At 45.3% G+C, this 11,913-nt stretch overlaps 1 protein-coding gene across 1 annotated transcript; it reads left to right on the forward strand.

Moving 5' to 3' along the window:
• Positions 1–36: 36 nt before the first annotated feature.
• On the forward strand, positions 37–9,500 carry LOC111599736. Its single transcript, XM_030222724.1, has 5 exons — positions 37–720; positions 1,176–1,239; positions 1,319–4,027; positions 4,412–4,933; positions 5,051–9,500. Exons 3-5 carry the CDS (start codon positions 1,336–1,338, stop codon positions 8,986–8,988), a joined length of 7,152 nt encoding a protein of 2,383 aa, XP_030078584.1. The 5' UTR covers positions 37–720; positions 1,176–1,239; positions 1,319–1,335; the 3' UTR covers positions 8,989–9,500.
• The last annotated feature ends 2,413 nt before the right edge of the window (positions 9,501–11,913 follow it).

Genomic DNA, 11,913 nt, shown 5'->3' on the forward strand with positions numbered 1-11,913 from the left:
TTGGACAGTCACCATAGCGTGCTATTAACATGTTATCGACGCATTGCGCATCGCTAGGCTTCTGCGCGTGTTCAGTGGCTGCGAACGTCGATAAAATTGCTAGAAATTTGCTTTTCACGCGTTATTTCAGCAACAATAATAGTAAATACACAAATTGTATACAAAACTGTTAGTACATGCAGTCAATTGCCAATGGCGCAAACCCTTGAATTAAACAAAAAGTGAGCTCAAAATAAAAAGCGCAGCAATAGTGAAAAAAAAATGCAAAACGCAATGTGAGACGTGCAAAAAAATTTCCTATATTCACGATTTAAAGCAAGCGCAACAAAATTTGTGTGCGGTAAGCAAATACGCATCATTGTGAAATTAAAGCGCTTGTTTTACGCCCCATATTACGCATTCAAATGCGCAAATATATTAGAAAATAAAACATAAATTGTATAAGCGCTGAGACTAACGTCTGGCCAATCTACACACAAGAGGAAGGTGTAGATGGGTAAAGCGCAGGGCAAGGGGTGTTGTTCTTGTCAAGAAAAAAAAAAACGCGCGGTCGCCGCTCCGCTGGGCGCTCCATAGCCGTGCCTTGCTCAGTTGTGCAGCGAGCGTCCGTGCTGTCGGTTGTGGTGACTCCTCTCTCTCTCTTTCTCTCGCTCTGTGTATATTTGTTTGCGCGCGTAAATACTGCTGCGTGTCCGCCCCGGCAGCTGCTGCTACTAGCAGGTAAGAGAGACGCGTGCATAATGCTAAAAAATACATATATACATTTTGTTGTGATTGCACGAGTTTTTCTTTTTTTCCATACACGGATTTGTTTTGTGCATAACATTTAAAGTAAAAATTGCTAATTTATTTTTAGACAGAAAGTTGTGCTTTTGCTTTTTCCTGCTGTTGTCTCCGCCTTCGCAGCATATTTTGCGCAATTTATTTTGGTATTTTCAATTATCCACGTCTCTTTATGTGCGCACTTCGTTCGGCACCAGGGCTGGCAAAACAGCAGCAGGAGTCGGAATGAATTGAAAGTATTTCGTTTTCGGATTCTCTTTTGTTTTTCTGTTGTCATTTCCTGCATTCTGTTTTTATCGCTTAACGCGCTATCAAAGCTATTGATTGAGCAACAATTACGTTATATTCATAAGGAATAAAATTGATTTATTTCCGTTTTCTTTTTAAATCAGCACCTTACAGAAGAAGCGCAACCTAATAAACAGTAAGCACAACGTCGCTGTACGGCATGCAAAGGTAAATATAAATAAATCGATTAACATGCATCGATAACATTGGTTAACGCTTGTTTTTGTTATTGTTATTGCCATGGCAGCGCATAAATGCAAAAAGATGATGGAAACTTTGGAACAGCAACAAACAAAGAGCACGCCTAACAATGAGCCCCATGCGGGCGAGACGGAAACGACGCCGGCAGCCAGCGAAGAGGATGACACAACAGAAGAGCACAACATTGTGTGCGACCTGGAAAAGAAGGAGAAAAGCAACAGCCCGTTACGAGAGGTAGATGTAAAAGATGTAGCTGAGCAGCATCATCGCCACAGTCCTCAAGAGAATGGACGGGACACTGAAGAGTCGGAAGTACCAGCTGATCCGCAAGAGGCAAAGCAAGATGCATCTCAAATGGCCAACAGTTTAAACGAGGCGTTTGAACTTCCAGCTAAAAGTACTGTGAAAGAGGAATGTACAGTGGGCAAAAAATCTGCAGAAGGTGACGATTTTAAAGAGAAGCCGTCCACATCACTTGATGTCGCAAAATCCTTGATCGACATTAAAGTCGAGCAGGCAAGTCCTATACTTGCAATCAATGTCGATGATATCGCTGAATCCGGCTTGTCGGACAAGCCAAGAAGCCCCTTAGTAGAGAACCAACAGAACGGGGACATAGAAATGGATTCACCGGAGATGGAAATGAATGCTGAAACTTCTTCACCCAATGAATTATCTCTAACTGATCAAATAAAAGTTGAAGATAAAAGCCCGCTGTTTTCTGTTACTCCAGATGAAGAAGTCTTCTCGCCGCCTGTGATTAAAATGCTTATTGAGAACTCTCCATGTGATCAAAATGTTGAAGAAATCTCACTACCTGGGCGGAGTCTATCACAAGAAGAAGAAAATTGTACGCCTACAATGAAAGTGAATGAGAAAACATCAAATTCACCTGTTAGCATGCAAGAGGAAGAAAGATTATCATCATCATCAATTGCGTTAAGAATATCCGAGAGTATAAAAAAAGAAGGTCGAGATTCCGAAGAATACGCAGAAAGAGAAGGCCTCAGTGAAAAAGAGGATATTCAAGAGGAGGCATCTTCCCCAGTATATAAACCTGATGAAGTTGGAAGCGCCACTATAGATAGCGAAGTGACACCACCTGCAAAGGGTTCGTTACCTGTCTATAAAATCAATGACTTTTCACCCGCCAGCATACCTGATGATGAGGAATCCTCACAAGACTTTAATGCTGAAATTAAAATCGAGGAAGCCAGTCCAAAGGTGCCAAAAATGGAGCGCAAATTCCCCATGGAAATCATAAAGATTGAATCTGATTCTGAGGATGAAGATGTGGAGATAGAATCGGAAAATGTTGTAGATGAAATTGAAGGTAGTGGAACACCTGCAGGCGATATCCAAATGGAGCCAGAAGTTCAGCAAAGTCATAATTCGATTAAGGAAAGGCAAACAATGGATACTCTGCTGACACCGCCACTAAAAGTAAAAATAAATGGTACACATATAGCAAACGATGAATTGCACGTGGATGAGGAGGAACAAGAACAGGAGGACGACCACGCTCAGAATGCATTGCAACAGTCTGTGATAGCAAGTGACGACCAGGAGCAGCAGCAACAGGAGCTGCAGCCAGAACAGCATCAACAACTAACCAGAAGGAGTACCACCAGCAGCTCTGTCAGCTCTACATCACAGCACTTGGTTATTGATCAGCCTGAGACCGAGCAGCAGAACAAGCATCAGCAGCCGCAACTGGAGGAACTGGTCCAGGATCAAGAAATGCTGGTTGCATTGAAGCGCAGGCGCAGCTGCAGCAACAGCGATAGTGACCGGGATGACAAAGACAATGGCAACAGTAACACAAAACCTACAACCAAGCATCGTTGCCTGGAAGAGGAGCAACAGCAGCAGCAGCCGCAGGCCTCTTCCTTGCTATTGCAGCGTTTGCAAGCGCCGGCAATGAACTGCAACGAGCTCGCTCAGCAGCTTAACTGTTTTAAGTGCAATTTAAACAATTTTGAGAACTTGCAGCAGCTAAATGCGCATTATGCCCTGTGCAAACAACAGCCAGAAGAAGCAACACCGCCAGCAGAAACAAGTGCGGCAGCTGCAACTACAGCAATAGCAGCAGAAACATTATTTGCTGGAGCAGCGACTAATCTTCCAGGTTCTGTAGCTCTGCCAAATCCAACGTCCACTCCTGCGCCCACCGTAAAGAAGGAGCGTTTCTTTCGCTGCGCACGTTGCAGCACTGTGCATCAGTGTTGGAACTTTTTTCTGCATATGCGCGAGGTACATCAGCGTTATATCTGCCTCTACTGCTCGCATGTGTTTGCCAGCGTTGAGAAGTTGTCGCTGCATCTGGAGAACAAGCATGACATGGACCAGCGTCACTTTGCCAGCATTGAGGCCTGGCAGACGCTGCAGACTCAGGAGGATCGTGCTCGTTATTTAGTCTGCTGTAATTGTCAGGCGAGCTTTGAGCGCGGCAGCCATTTCGATGATCACGACTGTGCCGAGCTTATGCAGCCGTGTGCGTTGTGTGGCCAAAAGGGAGGACATGCCAATGGCTGTCGTAATGGCAGCAGCACCAACAACGCCAGCAGCAGTAATCGCAAGAAGGCAGCTGCTCGGCGAAAACGTAAGACTGCAAAGTCCAAGCAGCTAGCCACGCAGCTCGACGAACCGCAAAAACCCAATAAACAGCAGCAGGAGCAACTGCCGAACTGGGTAGAGCCTGAAGCGCAGGTGTCGCAGATGCCGCCACTACCAGCCGCGTTGCCCGATCAAAACAGTAAGTTCATTCTTTTAATGTCAAGTCTCTTATGAGGATTCATACATGGTAAAGGCAGATTTGATCAGTATTTAGGGAAAGATTATTTTTGTAAGGAATATAATTGGGTATAATGTGAAATTGACTCAACCATAAGATCACGGCAGTCATGTCTTGTGAAGGATGGAATGGAATAACTAAAAATAACTTAATGTTGTTACCTTTATAATTATATCTGTAATGGCATACGTATTCTGCGGACATAATGGAAAAGTTATAGAGAAGCTATTGAGAGAAGGTGTTCTTCAGCAACCACAATAGCTTGTTAGACTGAGCCGAATCAGCCTTTTACTTAGATTATCATTGCCCAACACAATGCCAATATTAATCGACTTATTTTAACAGTTCCAGCACCCATTGAAGATGCGCCGCAAGAAGATTCCGTGCCGAAGCTAGTGGTACCGAAGATGATGCTGCGCGTGCCTAAAGAGTTTCAGAAATCTGTGGATGCGGCGCTTAGTAGCACAGACACCGAGGAGGAAGACAACGATGAACAGCCCTCATCAACAGCTGGCGATGGCGAAGGAGGTGCCGTGCCATTGCTCACAGTGGATGCAGTGCAGCAGCAGCAGCAACAATTGCAGCCAACGTCGTCGCTGTCAGAGGATACCGAAACAGCCACCGAGACGGCGTCTATGTTTCAGGAAACAGCGCCCATACCTGCTAATGTGTTATTAAACGAGCTGGAGGACGACGATGAGGACTCGCCTACTTTAAAATTGCCTCATGTTCTGGCAGAATTCGAGCGCACCAAATTGGATATTGAACGCACTATGGCCCTGATGGTGGCGAAAAGGGAGTTACAAGAGCAGCAACAGCAGCAACTGCAACTGCAACAGCAGCAACAGCAACAGCAGCAACAGCAACAGCAACAGCAACAACTACAAGAACAGCAACAGCTACAGCTGCAGCGACAATTGGAACAACAGGTGCAGCAAGATCAGCAACAGGAGCAGCTACCAGCTGAAGCAAAGCAGCAGCGAGGTCGCTGGTCTTTGACGCCTCCCGCATCACCGCATAATCAGAATCACATAAATGAAACGACGCATGTGTCAAACGAGCAAGCGGAACACGAATTGGAGCCCGAATTGCCAGCGCCTGCTCCTGAGCGTCGCAATACACTGGGCAGTGAATGCATGGATCTCGATGATAGTCTAAATGAGCAACAACAATCCCCGCAAACAGAACACTCAGAGCCACTAGAAGCTGAGATTGAGGCTGAACCTGTGGCAAGCCCACACTCTCCCCCACCGCCCGCAGATGGCATTGAGGTTGCTGGCGAGGACACGCAAACAGTGGATCTACAGCTAGACAGACCCTTAGACAAGTTCGAAATGGTTGACTTTATACGCTTATGCCTAAAGGCCGTATATCCGCATTGCTTATACTGCAACCACGCGCGCCGCATCGCCGTCAATGTTAAGCAGCTGGTGTTGCATCTGATTGGACAGCATCGATTTACAGCTACGGTGGACAGCATCACAGCCGAGGAGCTTCTGGCTGAGACAATTGTGGCCAGGCTAAAAAGTTATCTACCGGCCTTGGAGGGCGACCATTATATGAACTCCATAAGCTGCTGCAGTTTGGAGGACGGGCGCTTCGCCCAGCCTTTCAACGAGCGCATCTACGAGTGCTTCCAGTGCCGCTACGTTACGGCCACACACAAAGAGCTGTATACGCACAATCGACGGCTGCACATAAAGGCAAACATATCGTGCTGCATGTGCCGCATGAACTTCTATAGCTTCAGCGAGTTGCTTTGCCACATATGTCCGGGTTGCGTCTCGGGTAACGTGTTCGACGCCAAATTCCGTTGCTGCCTGTGCGAGACGGCGCCACTGGCCTCCGCATTTCGACTGATGGTTCATTTGCGCAAGCAGCATCAGGCCTGTGATATCTGCCTGGAGGATTGCCATACTCAGGCCAAGCTCTCGGCTCATGTGTGGAAGCACAAGCTTCTGCATCTCTGCTATCGCTGTGGGATTGCGTATCGCAACAAGCAGGACATATCGAAACATTTATTCTGGAAGCACGGCACAGAGAGCACCAGCTGCAAGCGTTGCCTGCAGAAGCGTTGGCGTCATGTCTACCATTTCTGTGTGCCCGCCACGCAATTCACGTGCGAGCAATGCCAGTCCACTTTCAGCAAAGCCATTTACTTGGAGGTGCACAAACGTCAACATGTGGGCGATTTTCGTTACCCTTGTACGGAGGAGCAGTGTGAGGAGAAGTTTGTCTCGCGCAAGCTGCTGCTGAAGCATGCGGCACTACATGAGGTTAAGCAGCTACCGGCTCCCGTCGCCGACGACGATGTTGACTGCAATCTGAAGCCCAAAATGGAGCAAGAAGAGAAGTATGCGTTGAGCGGCGATCAGGTAGAAGGCGATGGGCAGCAGACGCAGTTGAAAACCGAGTGTGCGCAACTGTCCTCGCCCAACTCAAAGGCGGCGGATGATGTTGATGCTAAGGCGGCAGCTAGACAAAAAGATAAGTCGCCACAGCCAGCGCAGCAAGCGGAAGAGCAACAGGAGCAGATACCACGTAAACGACACAAGAAAGCCAAACGCAACAAGGCGTCGCTGGAGGATCTAAATCTTATTGCACCCAACTTATCCGAGTCGGATAGTAGTGATGACAGCGATTCAGATGCAGGCCGCAGCACAGGCACACAGCATGACTCCAACGCCCATGCCTCTTTGCCAATGCGCGCCTCTGTAGATGATCTGGATATGCCCCGGGTTATGCTATCGCCGGCATCTGAAAGTGACAACGAGGAGCTGCAGAAGGATCAGGAATCCATCAAAACAGAGACAGACCCAAAACAAGAGCAGTTGGACTCATTGGAGCATCCCAAAGATGAAGTACAATTGGCTAAAATGGAGAAGGCGGAGCCCCAAGAAGTGCCAGACATATGGAAAAACCTGCTGCAGCATCAGCCTTCCTCGGTGGCTAAAAGTGAAGCGAACGACATGGATGTTTTGGTGGAACCCACTGCAGAGCAGCGACGTCCTGCGAAAATGCACGTCGCCAGTTCCGATCATGATTATTGCAAAATGCAACGCACTCCACCGCCCACGCCCGTGCCCTCGCCTAAGAAGTCATCGAATGTGGCGCCCGGCAAGGCGAAGGCCGACAATGCGTCCAGCGAAAGTGACAGCTCTAGCAGCTCTAGCTCAAACTCAGATTCAGACAGCTCAAGCTGCTCGTGTGGATCGAATTGTAGCTGCAGCTCCAGCGGCAGCAGCTCTAGCGATGATGACTCCGACAATGATTCGCAAACTTCCAAAAAAAGCTCTAAGAAGGCGCCGAAGAAGACGGCGGAACGGCTGCAGGAATCCAACAAAAGCGAGGAAGTTGTGAATGTGACTAGCAACAACGAGGAAGAGGTGCGTCCTGTGATGCCATCGCCCAAATCACCAATCTACAATGAATCCGACTTCGATACGGCCATTTCGGACACAGACGAGGAATTCTACGATGCACATCCTCAGAAAATGGCCAGCCAAATGTTGGCGCAAAAGCGCTTGGCGCTGCTCTCGGCGCATGCGACGGAGGAGCAGCCGCATGACAGCAACGGCAACTATGACATAGTGGAAAACAGTCGTCCATCGACGCCATCGCTGCCTGAAGAGGCCTCCGCCTATGCGGACAAGCGTGAGCGTGTGGCCAAGAACAAGAAGAAGAAACGCGAACGCAAATCGACGTGTAAATCAGTCAATCAACCCAAATTAACGGCCAGCACGGAGCAAATGGTGGCGCCACAGCAGCTGCTGCCCCACGGTTTGACAACTACCGCTGTAGCAGAAGCTATTGCAACACCGCTGCTGCAGCACCATCAGCAACAGCAGCAGCAACAATTGCTGTTGCCCGAGTCCCCATTGACGCCCCTTACACATCGACCCAGCTGGCAGCCTCGCATGAGCGAGGGCAGCAGCTGCTCCGATGCCGACGGACAGCTAAAGCGCTCGAAGCGCACAAGGCGTCCGAATAAATTCTATGGGTATACGAGCGATGATGAGAATATGAGCTGTGTCTTGGCCCCGCCTCTGCAGGTAGGCATGCAGCTGATTAAGCCCCAGCCGCCGCCACAGCTGACCTGGGCCAAGGAGGATTTGCCGACGCCCCCCAAGCAGCAGCGCAGTCGCAGCAATCATGGCGAGCATCATCATCATCAGGCACATCGTCATCATCAGCCGCACCATCAGCAGCAGCAGCAGCAGCAGCAACATTCGCATTTACACAGCAATGGCAACACGCGCAAGCGAAACAGACGTGCTCCAACCGGCGGAGCTGGCTCCGGCAGCGCTAAACGTGGCGCCAAGCGTGTCAAACAGCAGCCAGCGGCACCTCCAGCTAAACTGGAGCAGCTGCAGCCACAATTGCCGCCCATACCCACGCTCAAGATACGGCCGGCCCTGCTGCCCGCCAGCGCTGCGGCCAGCGACAGCAGCGATAGCAGCTCGGATGAGGATGAGAGTGCCGAGATTAATGTGACCAGCCTGCAGCCCATACATGCCCCGCTGGCGCCCATGTCGCAGCTAGTGACACTGCCTGCGCCGCTGCCCGCACCACCGCCACCACCACCCGCAACAACAGCTTTCAATCAGCCCATACCGCCAGCTCTGCTGCCCAATCCGGACTTTGCTACGCTGCAATACTTCAAGGCAAACAATATACGCTATCCAATTCGTCCGCCAGCCGGAGCTCGATTGGCTCGTGAAGGTGAATCGGTGTATTGCTATTGTCGCTGCCCTTACGACGAGGTCTCCGAGATGATAGCCTGTGATGGCGACAACTGTCTCATCGAGTGGTTCCATTTCGAATGCGTAGGCATCATGGTCGCGCCACAGGGCAAATGGTTCTGTGCCGAGTGCCGACCCAAATACTCTGAGGGTCTCTATCCGGGTGTTAAGTCCAAATAATATTCGGAACTCTGTACATAGTTCTAGAATCTACTTTAAGTTACATAAATCCTAACTATCCTACATAATAAACCCCCTATAGCAACAACAGCAAAAACAACACCCACAACAGAATGGATTACGCTTATTAAATGTTAAAAAATACTATTCGATGTCTCCAAAACTTCGGAAAACAGAAAACAAAAATATACAAAAAAATACAATTAAATTCAATGCTAAGGGAAGGCAGATAACGTTATGGAATATATATGTGTATAATATATAATATATATATATATATGTATATACATAAATAAAATTATATCGAAGACGAAGTCCAGGCTCAAATGCGTCTCCGGCAAACTTGGCTGCAGCATAAACTAAGCTAATCTTAAATATATTATTATGCATACGATAAACGTATATATGTAAGGAATTCTATATACAGATATATTATATTTTTTTGTAAATATGTGAGATCTATATAAACGTTTAGACTTAACTTTACCCCAGCATCAGTAGCTATAATTATGATTAACTAAACCTAATGACTATCGTTAGCTATATATATATATATGTATATATATGTATATATATATATATATATATATATATACAAATACATATACATATACATATATATATATATAAATAAATAAACAAAAGAAACAAAAAAACTTAAAAAACAACAACAATAACATCTAATTGCAATCGATATGCAAGAAATAAACATTCAATAAGTGAACCATCTAGTTGCTTACTTGTTTTAAAATGGGTGTGGGGGATCTAATGGCCTGAACCAATGAAAAATTGGGATTTCAGTGTATATTGATTCTCTGAGAAAGCATATCGCAGTTAGCAGGAGGCGTGGCAGTCAATATGGCATATATATGTTCTTTATTAAGATCATAAGTATACAGTTTATAAAGCGACCACGAATATGGGGTTTACCATGGAAAATTAGTTGTTCAATAACTCATCCTGTCACCTGTTTTTAATTGTTTTTTTATTAATAAAAGGGAAGCAATAATAATTAATATTTGATAATATTGGAATCAATCGTATTTAATGAATTTCGGCGGGGTTTGTGGTGCAGTACTCAGCTATCTTCTACCTGAGTTCCTTTGCGGGTACAGATGAAGTAATATTCTAAAAAGGAAATGGAAAAACATCTATTTTGAAAGCCAAGTCAAACTCGATACTGATTCTTAACGATATTTAGGAATTGTGATATAAAAGAATTTATAATTTGTATTTTGCAGATCCTCGTCTTTATGTGGGTTATATGTATATATATAAATAGTTTTTAATTTTTAATTAATTACAAATATTTATTAAATTTTATTTTAATTACAAATATTTATTAAAATATTTCAATTGAAATTTAATTAATTCGAATAATTGTTTATAGACAATGCCCCTGCTTAGGCGCAGGAATTTTAATAAGCTTTAAGCTTTAACACTTTTTGTAGAAACGAAAACTTTTTAAAATAATATAACAATTATATCCTTAAACTTAAATTAATTTAATAAATGATTATGAGATGATAATTATAATATAATAATTATAATAGCCAAGACGAGGGTAATTTGATGGTTTTTGACTTAACTACTCTCTCACTTGCTTACTATACCCGTTATATGCCATCAGGATAAAAGCACAGGAAGATCTAGTTATATGAGTTATACATGAAGATCTAGTTATATGATTTTGAAATGGTATATACTTTAGCAAAAAGGAACGAAAGTACTTATCGGTAGTTGATAAAAGAATCTACGAATGCTGAAATTCGAAAGTTCTGAAATAGCTTTGCATACAAGCTGCCCATTATGGTCTGATTCCTAATTTCCTAATTGATTCCTAATCAATTAATTGATGAGAACGATCTTGTGGAATGTTTAATAGACTAGTCAAGGTCGGAAATAGTAGATCACCTTCACTTGAGCGCCCTTGCTTTACTAATTAACAATGCTTCATATCCATTCTATGATCAACAGACATTTATCTTCTCCTTGTTACTTTTGCTAAGCTATAACTATTTGAGAATTGCTTGGCGTCAGCTCTTGCAAAGAAAGCAAAAGCGAGCGATGCCGGCGTCCACTCTCTGCCTGTGGTTAAGCACTGGCATACAACAGGCAAGGTGTGGGAGAGAGAGAGAGAGGCGCGCTCACCAACAACTAAACTACATACATTTATGAGTATATATATAGGGATACCACTAGGATGTACGTAAAACGGAAATAGACAGCCTAACCCACATTTAAGTAACTGCTAATAGTTGTACACTTGGGTTTAATATCCTATAAAAGAATTTTAAAAGTGCATATATATATATATATATATATTGTGTATGTATTATTCACATTTGGTGTGATTATGCTGAAGTAAATGTAAATAAGGCACGACAATAATTTAAGTGTTGCACGAACGCTCCAACAGGAGGCCAGACGGGGTTTGTTTACTAAAACAGCGCGTTGATTTAATTGCCAGGCCGAAGCGAGTAGCGAGTGGCGAGTAGCGAAGCAACAGCCACAACAAAATTACGAAAGGTACAGGTAGAGCTATACAGGTGCCACTAACGCTATAGCTAAAGCCGACGCGTGGTCACTCGCGTCCATTTGACGTGACCTGGTGTGTGGGTGTGTGTGTGTGAATGAAAAAATTACCATAAATCTGGAGTATACACATATATACAAATGTATATTAAAAGTCGCCTCGGTGAACTTGAAGCTCAGTTCGTGTTGAGTTGACGAGGCGCGCGGTTGAGTCCCTCCGCGCGTTTTTAATATTTTGAATAATTCGCTTAACGGTCGCTTGCTGGCCAGGCAATTGGCTCATTAGTTTGTGTGTGTGCGTGCCGTAGCCATGTGGCTGCATCGGTCTAAGCCAGCGATAGTTCAAGTCCTTATAGCCTTATATAGCCAGTTGAGGAGCTGTGTCTAGTC

Source organism: Drosophila hydei, unplaced genomic scaffold (assembly GCF_003285905.1).
Source record: "Drosophila hydei strain 15085-1641.00,03,60 unplaced genomic scaffold, DhydRS2 tig00000060-arrow-pilon, whole genome shotgun sequence".
NCBI lineage: Eukaryota > Metazoa > Arthropoda > Insecta > Diptera > Drosophilidae > Drosophila > Drosophila hydei.